Here is a 24,695-nt window from a genome sequence, read left to right as displayed (position 1 = left end):
CTCCTAGCATCTACCCGAAGGGCTCTCCCACACCCAGTCACTGGCCAGTTGATGCCTATCACAGCACGGCTCACAGTAGCTAAGAGTTGGCACCAACCTAGGTGTGCCGCAACAGAGGAATGGACAGAGAAATGCAGAAGGTGTAAAAACCATAGCCAAGTACATGAGACATGAAAGAAGAAGTAAAACTGTCCGGAGGAAGAACAGGGACTAAGGGGGAGGGGGGATGCTGAAGAGAAAGGGCTTTCCCAACATACTGCATTTGCTGGTATGAAAATGTCCCTGCGTAACAGCGAACCACTCATAAGGAATCTAAGCAATGGGTCTTTTTCAAAGATTAAATGTGTGCCCAGAACAGATTAGCTGGTCAGTAAACACCGGCTGAGCTGATAAAACTCCAAGCCTGGAACCATCAAGTCAGGTCCACCTATTTGTGCCCAGGGCAATGAAAGTGTTTGGTGAAGGATATCTAAGTGCTTTTTGAGTCAAATTACTCGAGCAAAGGGCAGCCTCTCCTTCATTTAAAGAGCTGGAGGCGGAGCTTAATGAGGAAGTGGCTTCCTTTCTTAAGCCTCTCTACTCAGTCCTGGTCCCAAACCTGAGAAGCCTGCGCTCCTGGCAGCTTCTAGCTGTGTCCAGAGAGGCCAAGAACTGCCGAAGGTTTCCTCTCAGTTGCCTGTTCAGAGACACAAGTGTGCACATAGCCACCTGACACCTGACCTGAGGCCAGAGGAGACTGGCTGACAGCCTGCAGACCAGGTAACAAGGGGACGTGAGTCTCTGTCTCTAATCCCTCTGGAGCTCGCATCCAGTTTGCATTGGCCAAAGGAGGCCATCTAACTCAGAAACTATGGGCCCCTGCTAACAGATGTTCTTACCATGTGAGCCTTGGAATGCAAGGCGACACTGGGAAGCTAGTTCATTCTGGTTTCCAGAAGAGGGTAAAACAGGTTATGAACGTCTCCCTCTCCCTGACTCTGTCCCTCTCCCACCTCTTCCCCCTCCTGTTCTCTCCTTCCTCTCTTCCTTTTTAACCCCTTACCCTCCCCTCCCCCTTTCCTCTGTCTCCTCTCTGTTTGTTTTTTGAGACAGGGTCTCTCTATGTAGTCCTGGCTGTCCTGGAGCTTTCTTTGTAGACCAGGCTAGCGTCGAACCACCTGCCTCTGCCTCCAGCAGTGCTGGGATTAAAGGCGTGGACCATCACACCCAGCAGAAGCCTTCTCTCTCTATTTCACTTTCTACAGAGGTGTTCGGATGGTAAAGAATTCATGGCTGACTGGGCTCTTTCTCATCGCAGCCTCTCCCCACGTAAATACAACTTTCATCCTTCTGTGTGACCCACAGGCTTTGCCTCTGTGTTCAGCTCCTGTTGTGAGAAATTAAGACTTTTCATCTCATTCTTCATCTCTCCTTCAGAACTGAAAAATATGTCTTACTCTTGGAGATGATAGGGAGGGCACAGAGACCAGAGACACACAGAGGTCTGGAGACAATGGGGAGGGAAACAGGTAGACAAAGTCCACCTAGCAAAAGGGACCCAGGATGTTGCAGCTTAAAGCATAACTGAGCTTGACCAGGCATAACTGAGCTTTCGAGCTTGTGGCCGAGATGAGGGACCTCCCTGAGAGGAGGGTGTTAGTACAGAATTACACTCTGTGGCTCTTACCCCCAAGGCAAGCCAAGTGAGGCCCAACTGCAGCCGAGCCCAGACCCTAGACTGTGGCGGCCTCTCAAGAACTGTGAGATGTCCTTGCTGCCTTCTCCAAATGCTCACCCACCTGCCTCGCACAGGAAGTGAAATCTCACCTCACCATCACAGACTTGGAGTCCACAGACTACAAAACTTCTGTGTGACTGCCCCTCAGCAGGGTCAGGGTGGCTCCTGCGGTCTTGTCTTCACCCCAGACAACTGCCTTTTAGAGGATGCTCTCGGAGACACCCTCCGGAAGGGAAAAGAGGCTGCTGCATTTGCCTTTGAGGGTGTGGGCTGTGACCACAAGAAAGCCATAGTTGTGGGGTGAGAGGGATGGTGGGTCCCTGAATCCCGGAGGTATCGTGAGACCTCTGAAGTATCCCTTGAGACTTACACAGACACAAAATTTACCATTTATATTTCTGTGATCCACAAATTGGGGCACCTTCTATTTCAGCAGGCCTCAACCTTCCTAATGCTTTGATCCTTTCATGCAGTTTCTCATATTGTGACTACCCAACCATAAAATTATTTTCATTGTTACTTCATAGCTGCAATTTTGCTACTGTTAAGAATCAGAACGTAAATCTCTGTGTTTTTCTATGGTCTCAGGAGACCCTTGTGAAAGGGTCGTTCGCCCTCTGAAGGGGTTGTGACCCACAGGTTGAGAACCACTATTCTACTAAGTAGCCCGGTCATTAGGAATCCCTGAGAACAGACAGCATCAAATGTGATAAATTATCTTGGCGCTTCAAAATAAGACCAAGCTTTCAGCTTTGCGGTAGCTCTCCCTTAAGGTTTATTGTAAAGAAAAACCTACACCTTTTCAAACCTTAAAATAAAAACCTTCATTTATACAGTGTATTCTGATCATATTCACACACTCTCTCAAAATTTTACCTCCTTTACAGTCCAGGCTGGCCTCACACTGCCTATCCTCCTGCCTCAGCCTCTGAGTGCTGGGATTACAGACGTGCATGACCACACACAGCTGGTGACAACACCCAGCATCACCTATTTCTGTCCCCACATGCTCTGCATGCGTTCTGAGCTCCTGCCACAGAACTCTGTCATCCATCTGTCTGTCTGCAGCCACGTGCCCTGACCATCACCTTTGTTGTGCTTTCACCTCTCTGTTGGTTGATCCGAGTGTCCAGGTCCTGTCTATCCAACAACTCAAAAAGTGGAAGGATGTTGGGCTCCCTCTTCAGCTCAGTGGTTTCCCCCACATCTGACATGGCTCCTGAGTCAGCCATTTAGGAACCTGTCTCTCAGGAAGCCAGATCCTTCCTCTCCCTAGCAGCACACATGCACAGCTGCAGTTTGGAAGCCTACACCCGTACTCCGGGTCGCACTGAGACGTACTTGTCCTCAGAAGAAGCGCTTACGGGACAAAAGTGTCCTGCCCACTGCCTGTCCTAAGCTGCCCGGTTTGCTTGTTTATAGTTTTAGACAGGGTCTCTCTGTGAGACCAAACTGTCCTCGAACTCTCAGAGATCCACCTGCCCCTGCCTCTGCCCCACCACACCTGATCCAAACTGCCCAATTTAAAAAGGAGCTTCCAGAGCCCTTCCTTGAGAAATCTGAGCTCAGTCTCTCTGGCTCGCTGTGACTGAAGGCCCCACGGAGGCACACTTGCTGGCTCTTTCCTTTGCTTGCTTCTGTAGCCTCAGTCCTAGCCCTTTCTTTATTCATTAGGTCTCAGGACTTCTCAGGAGCAGCTTTCACTCACAGGGCTGGCAGATTTAGCAAATACAAGACCCCCAGTTACGTTTGAACTTCAGACAATTGAACTTCAGACAAACTCGTTGTATTTTAGTTCAATTTGTAATATTTGGGACATAGATCTAGTAACATTTATTCGTAATTTATCAGATAAACTGTCAAAACTCCTATTTCACCAGATGCCTCATATGTCATCTGGAAGTCTTATCATTCATTCATCCATCTGTCCATCCACTCTTACTTCTTATCCACCTGCAAGCTGTCAGGCACTATTCTAGGTGCTGGAGGGCTGGGCGAAGCTCCATGCTTCACCTCTGTATCCGTTGCTCTTCTGGTTACCCTACCAAATTACTTGACAGAAGCAACTTGAGGAAGGAAGGGTGGATTTTTTTTTGGGGGGGGGGATTTTGGTTGTTGTTTGTTGTGTTTTTTTGTTTTGTTTTGTTTGGCTCACACCTAAGCCTGGCAGTGAGAGGCTGCGGCTGCGGTGGCAGGAGCTTCCAATGGCTGGTCACACTGTCTCCTGCCATGAAGCAGAGAGAGATGGATGGCAGTGTTAGCTCACTCTCTTCTCTTCAGTCCAGGACCCCAGCCCATGACATGGTACCGCCCACACTACGGATGGGTTTCCCCTCCTTGGATAAACCTCTCTAGAAAGGTGGCTCCTAGGTGGCTCCCAATCCAGTCAGGTGACAAGAAAGATTTGCTACCTTTACACTGCGTAAACTGTTACTGTATTTGCAGCAAACACACTTAGAGATACAACTCCATGCCATGCGAAGCACACATATGCAGACCCCCCTCACTGCCTTACAACGTCTGCATCTCTATACGGTCGATGTATTTGAACTCAGCTCTAAAGGAGGGTCACTTATTGCACGTGTCTTAATCTGTAACGCTCTCCTTTACCGGTGTGTGTGTGTGTGTGTGTGTGTGTGTGTGTGTGTGTGTGTGTGTGATCTCCAGCTGTTATTAAAAATGGCTCATTGCCTCATTCCTTCTTTTTGAGATAGAGTCTTGCCTTGTGACCCTACTTGACCTAAACTTGCAATTCTCCTGACTCAGCCTCCTGAGGAGATGGGATTATAGGCTTGTACCCCACATCTGCATTTATCTTGCAGCATTGACTACATCCTGAACTTAAATCGCTGCTTCTTTATGATCATTAGGTTTTTCCTCTTACTCCTACATTTACTGTAAACTGGTGTTATATCTAGAGGCTTGGTCAGATTAAAATATATTAAAACTTTTTTCCTCATGGGCATGTGTGTGAGGTTATAAGTTTATGTTCACCATATATAAACAGGAGTCCATAGGGGCCAGTAGAGAGCATCCGATCCCCGGGAACTGGAATTACAAATGGCTGAGAACCACCATGTGGAACCCAGGTCCTCTGCAAGAGCAATAGTGCTTTTAAGAGATCTACAGATCTGGTCATTGAGTCCAGGAGCTATTACTATGATTCAGGCTTTAAGTCATACTCTGGGGGTGAGGGTGGGGTGCCCATGCCAGTGGGACACAAGTGTGGGAGTCAGAGAACAACTTTGGGGTGTTCTTTCCTTCCACGTTGTCTTGAGGCAGGATCTCTCTCATCGTCCCACCTACCCCAGGCCATTTGACCCAGGGGCCATTGTATTGGTTGGTTTTATGTCAACCTGACGTAAGCTAGCGTCATCACAGAGGAGGGAGCCTCACCTGAGAAAAATGCCTCCATAAGACGGGGTGTAGGCAAGTCTGTAGGGAGGGAGAGCACAGCTTATTCTGAGTGGTGCCGTCCATGGGCTGGTAGTCCTGGGTTCTATAAGAAAAGCTGAACAAGCCACAAGGAGCAAGCGAGTAAGCAGCACCCCTCCATGGGCTCTGCATTAGCTTCTGCCCTGTTTGAGTTCCTGTCCTGACTTCTTTGATGGTGGACTGTGACAGGGAAGCATCAGCCAAATAAACCATTTTCTTCCCAAGTTACTTTGGCTGTCACTTTGGTGTTTCATCGCAGCAGCAGTAACCCTAAGACAGCCATCTTTCAGGTGATTCTCCAGTCTTTAACTCTTATCTTGTCACAGCATACATATGTATACCATGCCAGGCTTTTCTGTGGGTTCTGGGGAGCAAACTCATGTCGTTAAGCTTGTACAGCTGGTGCCTTTATGACAGGCCCTAAGATGTATGTGCATTCTTAAGAGATTATTTGGCTACTGGGTGGAACCTGGTTTGGGGAGAGGAGGTGATATCATTATGGTCCAAGTGAGGTGTGATAGTGCTATGAAGAGAACAGAGGAGCTGGGCTAGCAGGGGAGGCGAAGAAGGGATGTGGGGTAGAGATGAGAGACAGGCCGGGTGAGTGGGAGGGACTGGTGACCCGTGAGAAAGCCTGTGTGGGAAAAACTGGACATATCCGCTTGATAGGAGGAACAGCGATGAGAAAGCAGGAAGCAGTGAATCCTCCAGGCCCCTTAGTGGCTCTGCCAGAGTCCTAGACCTCAGGTATAACAAGTGTGCAGTTAAAACAGCTAAGGCACAATGTCAAAGCATAGGAATTGGCCCAGAATATGAAGAAACAGAAAGGAAGGGAAGATGCTGGGCCCTTCATGCTGAGCTCCCAGAGTGCTTACTCACACCCAGTTATCAGAGGTTGCTTTGTGGGCGTGGGGGAAGTTGTACAAATATGACTGTGTAGCAGGTGTTGGGCTTTCCATGTCTGTCTTTTGATTCCCTGGGAAAGCCACTTCTGCTCTTCAGTCTTCAACTGACTTTTGGCCCAACCACCCTACAGCTCCCACTAGAACTTGCCTCTCTAGGCCCCAGGCCTGGTCATGAAGCTGCTCCTAAGAGGAGCCAGCTCCAGTCTCTTCTAAATAGAGCAGAGATAGCACACAGGAACAGGAAGCACTCATCCTGTGGAGATGCCAGAACCCTCTCCCCTCTTCAAGCATCAAAGCCAAGGTAGGGAAGCTGGAAAACATTCTCAGGCCAGAACGGAAGTCTGTCTGTTTGCTGTTTTCTTATGGCGCTGGGAGCCCAGGGCCCTGTGTGCGTTAGGCAAGTGTGCATCACAGAGCACTCTCACTGACACCGGAGCCTCAGTCTGTGTGCGAAAACAGGGATGGCATGAGTTTCTAGCTGTCAGACCATGGCCATGAGCCCCACAAGTCTTTAAGTCCAATCTGTCTGTAACACATCCTGCTGCTTTAATCCAAGTTTACAGGCGCAGTCCTGTTCCTGTAGGCTGGTAGTGGAAAGAAAAGGAGGCATGTGCCAGTGGATCCCACTAACATCACTGTAGCTTGCTTATGACTACAGTATCCTCGGCTTTCAGGACAAAAAAACCCAACAGGGCCAGCAAGAGAAGGAAACACAGCCAAGGGCTCCACCAAGGGCAGAGGCAGGGAAAGTTATATAGTCCCGTACCACACAACAACGTTCTGATCAACAAAGGCTGTAGTGAGAGTTCTGGAGTTTTGGTTGCTTTTGAAAACACAGAAGCATTATAAAAATGTGTTCTAATTTTAATCCCAGGTGTGGGGATATGGGCTGCTTTGCAGCAGTCGACTATGGCTTGCCTCTTGCTATAGCGGAGGCGTGGTTTTACCAGCCGCAGATAGTTTCTGTGACTGTGTGATGTTTGGAATTCTGGGAATTATTCAGAGAGTATGTAAATGCTAGAGCCCCAATAGGTGGGTCCGTGGTTGTTGAGTGTTCAGGGAGTCCAGTTTCGGTTTGTTAGTAGTCGTACTCAAAGAAGACATTAGATTCAAGGATCTCTCTCCTCTCTATCCTTTTTTTTTTTTTTTCCTATCTAGTAATAGAGGGTGAAAACAGGCCAGGAGGAGAGAGTGGGAAGAAGAACCCACAAAGCAGTAAAAAAATCCAGCCACAAATGGCTGTCAAGTAAGACAGGTTTCATTGCTACGAAAAGACACCATGATCACGGCAAATCTTACTCAGGAATTTAATTGGAGCTGGCTCACAGTTTCAGAGGTTCAGTCCATTATCATCAGGTGGGAAACATGGCAGCATGTAGGCAGACACAGTACTGGAGAAGGAGCTGAGAGTTCTACAACTTGATCCAAAGGGCGTGCAAAGAGACTGTGTGTCACACTGGAGGTAGCTCGATCTTTGGAGACCTCAAAGTCAGCCTCCATTCGGACACACCTCCTCCAACGAGGCCACACCTCCTAGGAGAGCCACTCCCTATGGCCAAGCATTCAAACACGAGTCCATGGGACCATTCCTATTCAAGCCACATGGCCAAACACAAGATGTAAGGATTGTCCCTTGATATTAAATCACCAAGTGATGTGATAACCCTGTTAGCGTGGATCGGTACACACTGTTGGCAGTGTTACCCCATGACATGCTTTTAAACATGTCCTTGTCGTTGTTTGCTGTGCATGTGAGAGAAGAAGAATAAAATGGTAGCTGCCTGAATCTGCAATCTTCCTGCCTCAACCTCCTGAGTGTTGACCTCAAGCTACCATGCTTGGCATAGCTACCATTTCATATGCATACATACATACATACATACATACATACATACATACATACATACGTGTTTATATATACATCATTTATTATTTGTATAATGTGTATGCGTGTGTACATGCCACATGTGGAGGTCTCTGGAGTCATCTCTCTCTCTGCATCCATGGTTCTGGGGATCAAGCTCAGGTTGGGAGGCTTGTGCATCCAGCACTTTACTTGCTGGGCTATCTTAGCAGCCTCATAGCCACCACCTTTGAGCAAGGTATTGTGCCAAGACTTCCCATGTAGCCTTCTACAGTCACAGTACTCTCTCCATGGCTGCTATAATTTCTAACAGTCTACAAAAAGCACAGGGTCAGAGACATAATGCTGTTTGCCCTGGTGTAGAGGAATTTTAACTCAGAACATGGCTGCTCTGGCAAGAGATCACATCAAAGGACTCCTAGGTGAACTTCTAAGTGATCCAGCTGGAATATAAATGTACCTTTAATTCATGGGACAGAGGCAAGCAGAACTCTGAGTTCAAGGACAGCCTGGTATAGAGAAAGCTTCAGGTAAAGAGAAGCTTAGGTTCAGGCCTGGTGATACACGACTTTAATCCCAAACAATGAAGGTAAAGTTAGTTTGTAGAAGGAAGCACCCATGTTTGAAAGTGATGTCTAATTGAATGGCAGAAACAGTGACAAATTAAAGAAGATTTGACAGAATAGAATACACCCAACTCTCATGAAAAGGCAGAGAAAAAGGAATCTACTTAAGAGGTAATACAGTGAGAGAGGAGAGAGTTTTATAAAGAGAGGTTGAATGACAGAACAAGCTAGACACAGGTGAAGACAGAACAAGCCAGAGAATGAGGAGCCAGAAGATTAGAACACATTGTTGGAATTAGTTTGAGATCAAGCAGAGCAATTTAGAGGCCAAAAGAAAAGCCAGACTGAATAAGTTAGCTGGGAGAGGAATTTGAGCCAGAACAGATGAGTTGAACCAGCCAGCCCAGAGCTTAGTTATGAACAAGAAAGGGTGAGCTTATTCAGCAGTAAGTCTCAAAGACTGAAAACATTCTAGGCCTAAGTTAGATTATACGGAGGCTAGAAGCTTCCAGGACTAGGCCTAGGTTAGCAGACAGAAGCAACAATTAAAACAGGTGAATAAGTTTCTTTTACACCCTGGGGCACAAAACTAGTCATTGGTGTAGGTAAGATTTGAACTCAAGACTATTAGACAAGAAGCACAAGTTGTACTACGCACTCACCTGGAATCCCAGCTCTTGGGGAGGCAGAGGCAGGCGTATCTTTGTGGCCACTGTGGTCTACAAAGTGAGTACAGGACAGCCAAAGCTACACACAAGCTGTTTGACAACACACCCACGAAATTTTGAATGAAATAAAAATCGGGAAATCAGGCTTTCTCGAACCTGAGATGAAAATGGAAAATAGTCCATAGTGCCCAGCAAAGCAGATGCTCAGCCAAGGCAAAGGTTTGCTAGCAGGGAACCCAAAGGGGTAATTCTATGACAACTTCAACCAGGGCAATGGAGCAGAATCCACTCTTTATGTCCGTGTCATTCTGTGGATGGAAATCAAGACCCTAGAACCCCTTCCACCCACTTCCAGGCTCCGGGTGCTCTTTCTAAGCCGTGCATTCGATCACATCCTCTCCCATCTGGACATGGAAAATATCTCCATTTCTTCCATTGGTGCCTTTCAGTTTTGTAAAACAAATAACGGGAGCTCTGACCCAGTGACAGCTTACCCAGAGAGCCAAGCTGGGGGAGCTGATGCAGAGGGAGCAGGAAAAGCTGAGGCCACATAGATATTTCTACCTCCTGAGTTGCTCCCTCCACTAAGAATATTCTTCTCCCCCTCCACAGCCTTGGGTTCCTTGGAAAGGGTCCACAGAGGAAACAGAGACACCCCCCCCCCCAGCCTGGCAAGCTAAAGCCACCAGAGTCTGGCCATAACTGTCTTTTCACTTATTTTCCCTGACTGATTTTGACTTAGTGAGTTTGGAGCCAGCCTGGGCTATGTGCTACAAGCCCTGCCGTCAGATACTTGTGTTGTACCATTCTCGGCAACCTCCAAGCATGTTTCCCATAAGTCTGTTCTCTGGCTTTTCCAGTTCTTCCCCTGGCTTTCTCTTAACCTGCAAAGTAAACAACCCCACACACACAACACCTTTGCTCTTCGTCATTCTAGACCCAACATGTGCAGCACCAGCGTATACGACCTGGAAGACATCCCCCTGGAGGACGATGACTCAAACAGCATAGAGTTCAAAATCCTGGCCTTCTACGCCAGACACCATGTCTTCAAGAGCACCACAGCCGTCTTCTCCCCCAAGCTCTCCAGAACAAAAAGTGTGTCCCAGAAAGCATTGGGGACATGGTCAACCGATTCATGGACACAGGTATCGATGCCCTGTAGGAGCTCTCCCTCCGGTGAAAAGCACATAAACCTCAGCAAGAAGAAGTTTTCTTGGAGAACATTCTTCGGAACAACTGAGAAGGAGGAAGGCCCACTGGGCTCCTCAAGGGAGGTCCATTTTCAGGGCCCTCTGGGCCCCTTTGCGGTAGAGAGGCAGGGTGGCTACCAAAACCAGCACTGGCCCGGATCCCTGTCCAGGGTGGAGCAGCACCAGGAGAGTGAAGGTAGGCTTGTGGTGGGCTCTTGCTTACACACATCTCCTTCCTGGGTGTGCTTGAGTGGTCAGCCTCCTCTGACCTGCTGAAGATGGGCCCGGGCTTTTTACGGCATCAGTCTTCCACCATAACCAGCACATACACACACCCCTTTTTCCCAAGAGAAGAAGGTGGGAGGGAATGGTGGCTGCCGAGGTTTGCCGGCTCTGAGGCTATAAATAAGCTTGCTTAAAGAGAGGAGCATAAAAGAAGGCTTCTTATCCAGAGCTGAGACTTTGCCTTCCTCTAGGCCAGCTCACCTCCGGGGACCTGGGGTACTGTGTTTACAGCTTGTATATTGGGGAGATCACACCCTCCTCTACTTCTTATGGTTGGTGGAAAAAAAATCAAGTCCAAGGGCCAGTTATTTCAGCGTTCAGAAGATGGAGGCAGGAGTTTCAAGGAGTCATGGCCATCCTTGACTGTATAGTGGGCTGGACACCAGCGTGGGCCACATGAGACCCTATCTCAAAAAACAAACAAAAGAGGGAAAGGAGGAGATCGGAGAGAGAAACTGGTAAGGGGCATGAGAAGAGTAACGGATGAGGAAGGGAGGGAAGGAAGGAAGGAAAGAAGGTAAGCAGATAGATATGAGAAAATAGTTTTTTTTTATGCAGTGGCTCATACCTGCAGTCCTCAGGATACAGAAGGAAAAGAATGGCCAGTTCCAGGCTAGCCTGGGCTACATAGCAAGTTGGAGGCCAGCTTTTGGGTTATACTATAAGACTGTCTTGAAAAACAAAAAAGAAACAAAATACTTTTCAAAATGTAAACTACTGGGCTAGAGAGATGACCCAGCAGTTACAGTGCTGGCTGCTTCTGCAGAGGTCCTGAGTTCAATTCTCAGCACCCATGTGGAGCTCACAGAAGTCTAAAACTCTAGTCCCGTGGGATCCAATGCCCTTTTCTGGCATGAAGAGGTACATGCGGACAAAACACCCATATACATAGAATACATAAATCTTTGAAAATGGAAAGGGTTTCTTAAAAAAAAAAAAAATGTAAAGTACACTTTTAAAAAACTGTTAAGTCTTCCTTTGTTAGAAAAAGAAACAACTGTATTGAACAAGACCCTGTGACTGAGGGTGTTACGTCAGCAGATGCTCCTTCCATCTTCCCAGGCACCCCCGCCCCAGCAGCGCTCCTCCTGCCAGGTTTGGTGGGCCTGGGAAGCCTGTCCATACTTAGTCAACAGATGGCAGCAACGGCTCAGTTTTAAAGCGTTGCTAGCATTCTAAGTGGAGTCAGCCCTGCATGTGCATGGCTCCAGACCATTCTGTGACCAAGGAAACTTCTTCAGTCAGGCCATGAGGACCAGGCCCCAGAGGACATGCAGAATCCACCACTCAATAGGCAGCGAGACTTCCTGGAGAGCCATTGTCGCAGGACACACAGCCTGGACCACACAGAGACTGACTTCCCAGCTTTGCTTAACTCTCAGAGCAAATCCAGGCCTGTGCTCCCTAAAGCCAGGGGTGGCTGAGGCTGGGCCAAGAGTGAGGGGCCGTGCCCTTCTCTCCTGCCCCATCCTTCCCAGCAGCTACTGCAGATCAGAGCTGGGAGCCCCCACAGGGAGGCAAGACAGGAAGTTTTCACAGCCTTCATCATGACACAACAGAAGTATTGCTCGGCATCCCCCTCTAAGTTTTCAAAAGAAACCACTCACCTCACCCTCCCCCCTTTTTAGGGGAGATAAGTGAAGAATAAAAGTAAGTTCAGCTGAAACTCTGAGGGTGGTGGGTTTATCGGCCAGCTTGTATCTGAGGCCAAATAACCATATATTACAATGTACATAACCACGAAGCATGGTTTTATGCATGTCTAATTATGTGTCCTATGTCTCTTGGGATTCTAGACATCATATCTTCATTTTAAGCAGGAAGGAAAGAGAAAGGCAGAGATGGCTCTCTTTCTAGATTATTCAGCTCATTTTATGTATATATTTGTGTATTTATTTCCTTAGCTGTTTGAGACAGGCCCTTACTACGTAGCCTAGGCTGACCTCTACCTCTTGACCCACTCCCCATCGGGAAGTCTTGTGAATGAATAAGCAGATCTTCTCCAGGCACAGTGTGTTTCAGCTCAGCTGCTCCGTTTGGTGCCAAACACAGAGCCACTTCAAGTCCCTAGAGTAAAGTGATTGGTGGAAAACCAATGACAGGTTCACTACCCAACAAGTCAACCACCCACTTGCCCGCTCTACCCTTCCCTGCTGTCCCCAAGCAGACTCAAAGTTGCATTGTCTCTGCCTGGCTGTAAGTGAAGAGGGTCTATGCAATGTAAACCTTCCTCCCCTGACTGGAAACACATGATATAGCAGTTCCTGAACTACAAATCCAGGAAGGATGAGTTGTACTTCTTGCACTTATTCTTCTGAGATAGTCTTGCTTTATAGTCCAGGCTGGCCTGCAGTCCTGGCCTCTTACATGCTGAGATTGCAGATGTGGCCCATAACATCTGGCTTGTTTGCCTATAGCTGTTACTTGAATGTTTTCTATTAAACATAAAGGGGGTGTGACTATAAGAGCAAGGAGTATCAAACTGTTGAATACTCTCCTGGGAACTGAGAGGCCACCCCTCCAAGGGATAATGGATGTCCCCAAACATAATTATACTTAAACGCACCATGAGCATCTGTCAAGCAATGCTAAGCCCCCTCCCTACTTTCCTTTGCGAGGGAGAAAAGATGAGGATGTAGAAGGGCAGCTGGGTACTGCCCCCTCATGCCAGCCTGTTGGGGAATTCCTATTCCCTTCTGAAGAATCCCCTGCCTCAAACACAAAACTCCTGGACATAGTCCTCTCATGCTAGGCTGGCCTCTTCATCCTAGGCAACTGGAAGTCCATACGGCAGCCCAGTTCTGGGGATGCCCTCTGAACAGTTCCTTCTTGTTTCAGCTGTGGACCCCAAAGCTGCTTGTATTGCCAACCGCGTGGCTGAAATCGTTAACTCCTGGCCACCACCAGAAGACAGCCACAGCCAGGGAGGAGGTTTCAAGTTCAAAGAGAGTGTCCCGAAGCTTCTGCACTTCCAGTTTGAAGGCATTCAATCTAGAGCTTGCGATTCTAAGAAAGGTAAGCCTACCTTGCTGAATGTGTTAGGTTGGGCAAGCGCCGGAAAGAGGTGTGTGGGAACGCACGTATGTTTGTAGCTAAGGGCTCTATCGATGGGAAATCTTAGCCCACTTCACAGCAACATGATGGGGACCTTGAGCTCTCCCTTAACACCTCCCCTCACAGGGATGCTGTGAGCATTTTGAACCAACATGTCAGCTCCCTGCTAAGTCAGAAGAAAAGTCTCCCGTGGAGGGAGAGGAGGAAATGTGAGCTCTAATCGTGTTAGGATGGCCGTTCATAGAACTGGAGCGTCCTAACCCAGAACTCCTGAGAAACACCCTGCACTGTCAGACACCCATCGTGCTGTTCACTTCTCTTGCCACTCTGAGAACAACGCCTGCCAGAAGCAATCTCAGGGAGAAAAATATTTATTGTGGCTGATGATTTCAGAGGGTTCTGTCCATTGGTGCTTGGCCAAATTCATTTAGGCAGAAGAACGTGGCGGCAGGATACAGCAGAGGGCACTTTTTTATTCTGAAGTCAACCAGGAAGCAAAGAAAACAGAAAGTGGCCAGTCATGATCTATTCACAGGCCACCCTCGGTGTTCCGCTTCCCCCAGCTAGCCCCCACCTCCTAAGACCTGTACAACCTTCCTCAAATAGTGCCAACAGCTGGCAGGCATTCAAAGCGTGAACCTGTGAGAAACAGTTCATATTTGGTCCAGCAACACCAGGTCTGACTCAAAAGGTGCTAGAAAAGTGAGAATTGGGGGGGTCAGATTACATCAGTCACTGCCTGCACTATAGCAATGGCTGGGACCACTACAGAGTCTAGAATCCTTGAGGAAACCCTGGGCTCAGAGAGAAGAGTTGAAGAGAGAAGGTTTTGCCTTCCTTCATCATTAACCTTCATCTCAGCTCTCTCTCTCTCTCTCTTTTTCTCTCCATCCCCTAGAAGAGGGTATAAGGATAGTGACAAAGTGGCTCCTGGGTCTGTAGCATGGCGAAAGACAAAGCAAAAGTCCTTCCCACAAAAGCATGGGTATATCTCGGACCCTGAGAAAGGCTTGTGGCTTTTTCCACTGTCTGCTGTACATCTGAAACCCAAAGCTGCCGCAGGGGTTTTGAGTGCGGAGCCCTCCAATCCTGTGAAAAATAAAGAGCTGGGACTTTATTACTATCCCAAGTGTGCCTGGGAGGTGGAAAGTGATATCCTTAGGCAAGCTAAAGCCAAGGCACTCCTCCCCTGCTTTGCTGGAGGGATCCAGGACTCTAGTTACTGATCTTTCCTGGACAGACAGAAACAGAGAAAGTGCCCAGGACTGTGGAGATTGGCGTAGCCATTTTCTCTCAGGGTTGTGAGTTCCATTCTCTCCTCTCCTCTTCCCCACACCTTGGGCCTTGCTACATTAATTCCCTGGCCTTCTTTGCCAAACACATGGGTTCCGGTCTCTTCAGAAACTCGAGTCCCTCAGTAACTGACCATTCTCTGTTTGGATTCTATTCTGTAGTGATGTTTATGTTCACTGTTATATTAACTAAGTAGCAAGTTGTGGGGGTTAAAAAAACAAAACAAAACAAAACAAAAAAAAACATCATAGTCAATGCCAAGGCATTTTTTTACTCCAACGGCCATTTCAGCCTAGGGAACTCAGGACTTTGTTCATTTCATTCCCAAGTAATCCTACCTTGTTTAGAGTCATGGAATATGGAGTATAAATTTTAGTCACGTAAAAATCAACCAAGTTTAAAAATAATATAAAAAGAAAACATATAGGAAAATAAAACAAGCTTAAGAATGAGATTAGTCCCCTAATATAGGCCAGGAAAAATTTTATTCTACATTTGGGCTGTAAGATTGAGTCCATACTTTCTGACAATGGTAGAAACACGATCAGATGTGGAATTTCTGAGGCTGGGATGTTGTTTCATCTGATAAGGTGTTTGTTCTCTGTGCCCAGAGCCTGCGTTCAGATCCCCAGCTCCCATAGGAAGCTGTGCATATGGCTGTGCGTCCAGCACAAAGATGGCGCACATAAGCCATCGCTGTTGCCATCTAGCCAGTCAGCCCAGCTCAGTAGGAGCCTCTGTCTCAAAAACTAAGAGAGAAAATGATGGAGGAAGATGCCCAGTGTTGACCTTTGGTCTCCACGTGCACATGGCCACGCACGCAGGCACACGCCCAAAAGGGATTTATATTTAATGTAAGAACCCTCTGCTGAAAAGAAGGAGGCCTTCAGGCGTGATCAGCAGTGGAGTATTTGCCTAGGAAGCATGAGGCCCTGGTTCTAAGCCGCAGTAGGTGGGGTGAGAGTTTGGCTGTAGCTATACCTCAGTGGCAAAATAAAAATTAAATATATACAAATAAGGGGGAAATGTCTCCTACGAATCTTCATAGGCAGGATTATGTGTACTGGAACTAATGTCTGTAGTGAGAATTCTGGAATTTTTGTTTCTTCAAAAAAAATATTATGAGAACATGTTTCATTTTAACCCCAGGCGTGGTTATATGGGGCTGCTTTGGACTGTCCATAGCAGCTGACTATGATGTGCCTCGTGCTCTAGCAGAGGCATGGTTTTGCCAGCTGCAGGTAGTTTCTGTGACTGTGTGACATTTGGAATTCTGGGGGTATATAATTTCTAGAGCCCCAAGAGGCATGGGTGGTGGTCGGTTGCTGGTCCCTCGGGGGGTTGTTTGTGGTTTGTTAGTAGTCGTGCTCAAGAAATTAGATTCAAGGTCTCTCTCTCTCCCACCCTCCTCTATTTTTCTTTCTCTCCTGCATAGTGATAGGTTATGAAACCAGGGGAATAAAGGGTGGGAAAAAGAAGAACCCACAAAGTAGCAAAAGGCAAGCTATAGGTGTCTTCAACAGTATTCATACAGTAAATATAGAGGTACGTTTCTCAATGAGAATTGGGAGGGAAAGGAGGGGCTGAGTGAAGAAGACGGGATGGGACCGTAGAAGTCCTGAATGCTAAGGATTTGAATGCTTGCTTCTTTCTTCATTTCTAACCAAGACACAAGCCTCACCGCTGGAAAGAGGCATTGGTTATCCTGTGCCTATCTTGAAGAAATAACTGGAATTTTTTTTTTTTTATATCCCCCAGCAGATGGAGAAGACCAAATAATAAGCAAAATTGTTGAGCTGCTGAAATTCTCAGGGGATCAGTTGGGAAGAGAGGTATGAAGCTCCTTGAGCCAATGTGAGTCCTGTCTGCGCCTACGCACTAGGGCAGGACAATGGAATTGTGAGCCAGGGTCTGACCCTCATCCTCTCCAGAGTCCTGGCTTCCAATTAGTCCTAAATCTTATTTCCCTTGGAGTCTGCATCTTCATGCTGGCAGTGTCTCAAAAATGAATCACTTTGTAAAACATAAGTAAATCTTGTGCAGCCTCCTTGGAATTTCTGGAAACTAGAAATACAATTGTGTTATTGTAAGAAAAGACATTGGAGAATGGGCATTTGCTCCATGACTTTCTCAGCCTCCTTCCCCATGTAACTGAACCTCAGGGGAGTCTGGACGTTTGCAGTTGCCCGGCCTCATAGGGGCTCAAAGCCCGGGGGCCTCTCTGAAATCCCCCATCCAGTTGCTGGACGGTGCCTGCTTAAAGTGTCTCTTAGCAATTCACCCAGGGAGGCAGTGGAGACCCACCCTTCTCACGAGTCAGACAGCTGTCCTCGGGTGACACTGAGGAGCCGTCAGAGGCATCTTTCTCCATGTCTTGAGCCCATAGACTATCACATATCTCCAGGGTCTGTCAATCAGAATCTGGCTTATACGGCCTCCTTTTGTGGTCAGGAACAGTTGGGAGGGAGTCAGGGCCAGACACGATGTGTGTGGGCTTCTGCAGAAGGGAAAAGCAGGATAAAATGGCAGTCTCAGCATGATCGCAGCTCTTCTCCCAACAGCCTTGCCAGACATGTGCCCAGAAGATTATGACAAGAGGGGGCAAAGCTTTGGGGTCACTGGCAGGGGTGGGGTGGGGCTCAGAGGAAACTGAAAGCTTATAGCGCCCCTCAGCCCACAGCATGAGAGTGAACGTTCTAGCACTTGTGGCCACCCATCAGGTCAGGGGTCACCTTGTGAAGGAATGGCCTCATCAGTAGACTTGCCATTAAATTACCAAGAACCAGTGGGAAAAAAATAACATATGGTGGTACTAGGTATGGTAGCACATACCTCAGTCCCACACTGTAGCTTGAGAGTTCAAGCTAGCCTGAGCTACAAAGTAAGATCCTGTCTCAAAACCAAGAGAGCAGCGAAGCAAATCCGAAGGAGATGAACAACAGAGATCTGGGTTCAAGGAAGAGGTTGGAGGTGAAATCAATTGGGTAGAAAATGGGAAGAGAATCTGGACTGTTGTGTACATTTATTTCGTGTGGAGGTGGAGTGGGGTGTACATACATACGCATGTGCCGTGGAACACGCATGGAGATCAGAGGACCTGCAGGAGTCCGTGTTCTCCTTCCACCGAAGATCTCTGTGCCCCCAGATCTCCTCCTGCATGTCTAACACTGTGCTCTCCTTATGCTAGTTTAGAGCTGCAATAAATAGATAGGGAAAATGAGTAGTGTCCCCAAGGTTGCACTGAGAGGGTAAGGCAGAGTGTACACGCGAAGGCATTCCTAATTCTTCAGGTCCGTCCATCACCTTGCCTCTCTCGAACAGCACACAGCACTACTATGCCATTCCCACTGGACTGCGGGCCCCGTGGTTAGGAACCCGAGTCCCAGTCACCTATGACACCTGCCCATCCTTGGTGCTCCGGAAGTAACTTGAGTATTGAATAAAATTTTCAGTTTGGGCCTTATTTGTACCAATGAAAGGGATTCGCAGAGTAGGTACCCACCTCCTCTTGGCTCTATGGGGTGCTGTACCATGGCTGACACTGCAATCCAGGGTCTTCCTACTGGTGCTCTGGAGTACAAGAGTGCCCCTCTACCTGCCTCCTGATTGTTTCTCCTCTCGTACACAGATAAAGAAAGACAAGGCTTTGATGAGCAGCTTCCAGGAAGGGCTGTCCTACTCAGTGTTCAAAACCATCACAGACCTGTTCCTGAAGGATGTGGACACCAGAGGAGAATCAGAGGTCAAGGCTCAGGGCTTCAAGGCTGCCCTTGCGATAGATGCCATAGCCAAGCTCACAGCCATCGACAACCACCCCATGAACAGGATGCTGGGCTTCGGGACCAAGTACCTAAAAGAGTACTTCTCCCCCTGGGTCCAGCGGAACGGCGGATGGGTAAGTGCAGCCCATGGAGAAAATGAGTCCAGCCTGGTGTGGTGGCTAGCCCGGTCTGCAAAGCAAGTTCCCGGGCGGCCAGGACTGTTACACAGAGAAACCCTGCCTCAAAAAAAAAAAAAAAAAAAGAAAGGAAGAAAGAAAGAAAAAGAAAAAGAAAAGAAAATGATTCCTTTCAGCAGGGCACTGTGGCACATATCTGCACTTGGGAAGCCCAGGCAGGAAGAGTTTGAGTTTGGGACCAGCCTGGACTGTACACACACACACACACACACACACACACACACACACACACACACACCCTTCTCTTATAAGGTATTATAAGGTATGGGTGATAAGGTTTGTAAGACAGAGGGAACACATCTGTGAGGCCGTTCTCACACTTGAGTGGCAAGGGATAAGTCCCATCAACTGAACATACTTTTAGCAATGATCTTCTTCATCCACAAATATTTACTGAGCTCCCAAAGTATGATATGACGGAGGAGGGGGGCAAAGGGTCAGAGGAAGCAGGAAATAAGGAGCTGGTGAGACAAAATGTTTCAATGGATGCTGTTTCTTTTTTCACAAATTCTGCAGCAACAAAATGCTGCTGGTCAGACAGGGGCAGGGCACACTGGCCCATACTCCTCTATGCTACAGGATGGATTTGGCCTCACGGTATTCTGTCATGGCTTAGTCCTCAATAGGGACACAACGGTACAAACTGAAAAACAAAGAGATGAGCTTGCATCTGTTTTTGATGAGCTGACAGCAATCACAATAGCATCCTTCCCCCTGAACCTCAGTCTCAGCCCTCCATCTTTAAGCTCTGTCCTCTGAGATTCCCTACAAACTTCCATTTTCAAGACTGATGTAAGGCCAACTTGGAAAAGATGGTCTCTACAGAACTTCAATTCCAGACTAGTCAAGGTTAGTCTAAGGAGGAAGGGTCCTCACTCGTTATCCTTGGGCTTCTCTCCACAAGAATGCTCCAGGAGCCAGCAGAATGCTTGAGTCGACCTTTGTATGGCCAGAGTGTCTCTGGGTTTTCCTCGTAGGCTGGTCTCCTGGGTCTCCCAGGGAAGTTGCAGACTCATTTCCCACTGAGCTGAAAAGCCCACCATTGTCCTCAGTGGCATCCAGGTTCATCCAGCCTTCTACTCCTTCTGTTTCCCACCTTTACAGCAGGTATGAGAACTGTGGGGTACGCTAACCGCCTCCAAACCCAAGTTGCCTGACCTAAAAAGGAGGGTAGATCCTGCAACACTTTCATCTTCTCAAGACCCCATGGACCCCCTCTGCTGCTGCCTTCCTTTCCTGACCACTGGGAGGTGGGGTGGGGGGGCGAGAAGGGGAATGACAAGAGTGGGACCGTGTGTGTTTGGCATGTGTAAGGAATCCCCGTATAGATGGGGGGGGAGGTGGGGGGGGGGACAATAGGAGAGGAAGAGGAGGAAACAAGGATAGGGAATGGAGAAGAAAATAGAGATTGGAGGAAGGAGAAAGAGAAAGGGAAGGAAGGGAGGAGGGAAAGAAATAAAGAGCAAAGTAAAACAAACAAACAAACAAATTGATAAAGACCATAAATTGTGACGGGAGGCAGGCCTGCAGAATGGGGGACATTTTTTCAAGTCATATACTGAAATAAATGATTTACACCCAGAAGATGTAATGAACTCTTACAATTCCATGATTTAAAAAGAAGTAATTTAATTTTTTTTAAATGGGCAATAGATTTGTGCACTGTTTCTCTCGGGAGGCTATATAAATAGCCAATAAGTAAAAGCAAAGACTTGTGTGCCCATTTCAACAGTGAGCAGACATAACTCAAAAAGCCGAAGAAGAACTCTAACCTCTGGCATGCTCTCGGCAAGGGCTATCTGTGAGGCAGTGGGGACTGGGTCTCCTTCCTTACACCACTGGTTAGACAGCAGAACCAGAAAGCCCCTTGGAGAACAACCTGACAGCCCTCACCAATGTTAGCAAAATGTTAAGTGGGGTCGCCAGGAGCTGGGCGTGTAGGCTAGTGGTGGAGTGAGTCCTTAGCAGTTCGAAGGCAGTGGGTTTGATTCCCAGCACCACAAAAAAGTGAAATAGTTTCCACCACTCAAAAACTGAAAACATATTTTCACCCAAAACATGTACATTGATATTTATGGCAGTATTAGTTGTTCATAATAGCGATAAAGCAGAAACAACTGCTTTATATCAAATGTCCAAACTAAGCAAATTTGTGGTAGCAGAAAGCACATTAGCTGGGGGGCTGGAGCTGACCACCTATAGGCAGGGGTTCTTTTTGGGGGTGATGAAGGGCTTTAGGGTCAGCGGTGATGGCTGAATAACTCTGAATTCTAAAAGCCAGTAATTATGTACTTTAGCAGGGAGAATTTTATGGTATAATTATATTTCAGTAAATATAAAAAAAGGATCTAATTCCAGTAACCAGACAAAAGAAGAAGGAAAAGTGAATGTAAGCATTTTAACTTTTTTTTTTTTTTGAGACAGGGTTTCTCTGTGCAGCCTTGGCTGTCCTGGACTCATTTTGTAGACCAAGCTGGCCTCGAACTCAGAGGTTCACCTGCCTCTGCCTCCGTGAGTGCCAGGATTACAGGTGTGCACCAGCTTCATTTTAACTATTGAAATTAGCTTGTGTAGAGAGAAAAGCAGATTCAGTCAGAGGAAGTAGATGAGTCCTTCGGAAGGCATTTGTAGGGGTTAAAGGTTAGAAGCTGATGCAACTGCTGAAGGGTGTGTGTGTGTGTGTGAGCGTGTGCATGCACACGTGTCTCTGATCATGTGTCTGTGACTGTACGTGTGTGCATGTCTTTGTGTGTCTGTGTGTATGCATGTGTCAGTGTCAGTGTATGTCTCTGAGTGTATTTTTGTGTGTCTGTGATTATGCATGTGTCTGTGCGTCTGTATATGCATGTGTGTCTTTCTGTCTGAGTGTCTGTGTGTATGTGCGTATCTGTGGTTGTGTATGTGTCTGTGTGTATGCATGTGTATGTGTTTCTGTATGTGTCTTTGTGTGTATGTCTGTGTCTTTGTGTGTCTGTGTGTATGTTTCTAGGGGTTGATTCTGGGGCCTCACACGTAATAATACAAACATGCTACTGCTAAGGTGGAGCTCCCAGTACCTGTTTTTGTTTGTTTGTTTTAATCTCTTCCTTTATTATTTTTACATTTTTCAATTTTGTTTTTGAGACAGGGTCTTATGTAGCTAACACTATCCTTGAATTCCTGGACTTCCTGCCTCTGCCTCCTAAGTGCTGGAGTTTAGGTACTTCCTTCTTTTTCCACCTGTTCTGGGGGTGAAACCCAAAGGCCTTGTGCATGCTAGGCAAGCGGTCTCCACATGAGCTACATCTGCCAACCCCGTTCTCTACACTTTCCATGCAAACTTGCCTATCCAGACTGTGATAAACCTTAATCTCAATTCTTGGCCTTAGTTAGGCTTAATCTGGGGAAGGTTGTTTAGGAGGGAGAGAAGGAAATGACACGAGAGGATCGGCTTCGCCAAAGTGCCAGAAAAGCATCACCAAACTAAGAGATACTGATAAAGGGATGTTTATAAACAACCATGAATTGATACCACTTAGGAAAGTGTGAGCTGGTCATGGTAATACACGAGTAATCCAGCTTTCTGGGGGTTGGATAAGATGATAGCTGTGAGATCGAGGCTAGCCTGGGCTACAGAGTGAGACTCTGCCTCCAAATGAAAGAAGGAAAGAAGGGAGAGAGGAGGAGGAGGGAGTAGGAAAGGGAGGAGAACCAGGAGGAAGAGGGGAAAGGAGTCGGGAGGAAGGAGGCTCTTGTCTCCAGATTGCAGGCTTCCTGGGTCTGCTAACGAACCTTCCCCACTCTACAGTTTTCCTGGCATGGTGTGTATATGGCTCCTGTCACTTTACAGACATCAAGGATATTGAGCCAGTGCTTGTACTGTAAAGACTTGATCAGTCACAGGAGAGGCAACTCCATCTCCAAATCCTGCCTCGTTAGTTACTTCTCTCAGTGCTGAGAAGGAAGTGACCTATGGGAGGGTGGGGTGATTTTGTCTCATGGTTTGAAGGGGACCTAGAGCCATGGAGTGGAAGGTAGCTCCATGGTGGTGACAGAGTGACTCTGAGACATCTTGGGTGAACAGAAAGCAGAAAGCAAACAGAAAGCAGAGCAAGACTATAAAACATCAAGGTCCACCTCAGAGGTTCCTCAACCTTCCAAAACAGTGCCACCTGCTAGGGCTAAGTGTTTAACACAAGAGTCGAGAGGAGAGACCAGTCACACTCAAAGCTTCTTCTTTGCTGTGTGAGGAGTGTGTTCACATAGCCATCCGAGCCCTGCAGCCTTCTGGTTCCTACAAATGAAGTTTCCAGCCTCCATTGTCATCAACCCCTTTTTATGTGCTTTTGGGAATCTTGAAAAGGGTCACAGAGCCTTTGCATATTTTGTAGACCAGCCTGTTAGGCCCAGATGTATAACAGAAGGCTCTGGCTCATGCTATCTCTGCAGGCACCGCAAGGACGCCAACCCACCTTCCCACACTTCCCCCAGCTCAGCCTGGTCTCCCAACCTGTGTTTTTACTTCCACAGTGAATCAAACCTGGAATTTTGAGGCTCTTCTCTCCCTCCCTCCTCTAGGAGAAAATACTCGGGGTATCACATGAAGAAGTAGACTGAAATATCCAAAGAGCTGTCATCTGGAATGTTCCTTGTCCACCAGTGGCCCTCTGCCCACTGCGCTCAGCATAGACTTCAGGAGAAAATGAAAACATACGCAGCAGACGGAGCCCGAAATTTCTAGAGCCATCCATCTTTTGACTCAGGAGGCCTCAGGAGGGGCCTTGCTCTCTCCAGCTCGCAGGACTCAGCAGCATGGACTTTGTTTGCACTGAGGTTGTTTGAGTCCTCTGCTGAATGTATGAGGGAGTCCATAAAGATAAGTGATCGGAAGGAAAACCATCCTGTTGGCTCCGTTAGGGGAAGTGTTTGGTAGGTGTCTGTCGATCTCATGGAGGCGAAACCATAAACTTGTGTGTGCTTACTCTTTAGTCTCCAGTACTGTTCTGTTCCTCAGACTACATTTGGATATACTGACAATGGCATCATCTCGAGTGTACCTTCAGAAAGATGTCTCTATTTGTGTCAGAGAGGGAAACTCGAGTTTACCGTTAGCTCTGGTTTGGGTTAAGTCTTGCTGACACATTCTCTCAAAAAGTACTCTGGCAGTTTGACAAACTTCCATTTGGTACAAAACCATAATCCCAACACCTCCCGATTTCTCCGTGTGACATTCCCTGCACTCCACCAGGTCTTTGGAATTGAGACTGGGGAAACATAGGTCCCACAGCATACATACAGAGGTCAAGGGTCAACCTCAGCTTCCACCTTGGTTGAAGCAGGGTCTCCTGGGCGTTGCTTCTTACCCCTGGCTAGACTGCTGGTGAGCTTCTGAGTTCTCCTGTCTCCGCCTCCTATGTTACCAGAGCAGGAGGATTACAGACGCAACACCCAGCTCTTGAGGTCGGTGCCGCAGGATCAAACACAGGTCCTCACGCTTTTGTGGCCGACACCTTACCCACAGTGCCATCTCCCCACCCTGAGCTCTGGGATGTTAGCATTTCTGGAGGTACATAATGGTTGATAACTAATAAAATGAATACATTGGAAGACTGCTGTTAACGAGCGCTGTCTAAGCCAGGCGGTGACAGTTGCCTGCAGCCCTGGCTTTCAGGAAGGCTGAGGTAGGAGGACCACAAGTTTGGAGCCAACCAGACATACCTAATGAGTTCAAGACTTTGTCTCAACACTCCCCTCCCAAAAATGTTTTCTATTAAAATA

General features: G+C 47.5%; 1 protein-coding gene across 2 annotated transcripts; it reads left to right on the top strand.

The window, feature by feature from the left end:
• The first annotated feature begins 580 nt into the window (after nt 1-580).
• Bcl2l14 (BCL2 like 14) lies at nt 581-23,898 on the top strand. 2 transcript variants are annotated; one of them, XM_055611746.1, is made up of 6 exons: nt 581-759; nt 10,093-10,544; nt 13,472-13,648; nt 16,742-16,812; nt 18,609-18,875; nt 23,496-23,898. In XM_055611746.1, the coding sequence occupies exons 2-6, from the start codon at nt 10,100-10,102 to the stop codon at nt 23,532-23,534; spliced, it is 999 nt and encodes a 332-aa protein (XP_055467721.1). In that variant the 5' UTR covers nt 581-759; nt 10,093-10,099; the 3' UTR covers nt 23,535-23,898. The 2 variants fall into 2 exon arrangements, with proteins under 2 accessions (XP_055467721.1, XP_055467712.1); XM_055611737.1 differs by having other exon boundaries at nt 16,739-16,812.
• Nucleotides 23,899-24,695: the final 797 nt, after the last annotated feature.

The sequence above is a fragment of the Psammomys obesus genome, unplaced genomic scaffold (assembly GCF_907164565.1).
Source record: "Psammomys obesus unplaced genomic scaffold, mPsaObe1.curated_primary_1811, whole genome shotgun sequence".
Classification (NCBI taxonomy): Eukaryota; Metazoa; Chordata; class Mammalia; order Rodentia; family Muridae; genus Psammomys; species Psammomys obesus.
The sequence above is the reverse complement of the archived record's forward strand: the minus strand, read 5'-3'. Positions and strand labels throughout refer to the sequence as shown.

Excerpts from the sequence above, each read along its gene's own strand:
- Bcl2l14 (XM_055611737.1), top strand. The coding sequence starts at position 10,100 with ATGTGCAGCACCAGCGTATACGACCTGGAAGACATCCCCCTGGAGGAC. Across the intron at positions 16,813-18,608 it reads GGGATCAGTTGGGAAGAGAG|ATAAAGAAAGACAAGGCTTT; the intron begins GTATGAAGCTCC and ends TCTCGTACACAG. Across the intron at positions 18,876-23,495 it reads TCCAGCGGAACGGCGGATGG|GAGAAAATACTCGGGGTATC; the intron begins GTAAGTGCAGCC and ends TCCCTCCTCTAG.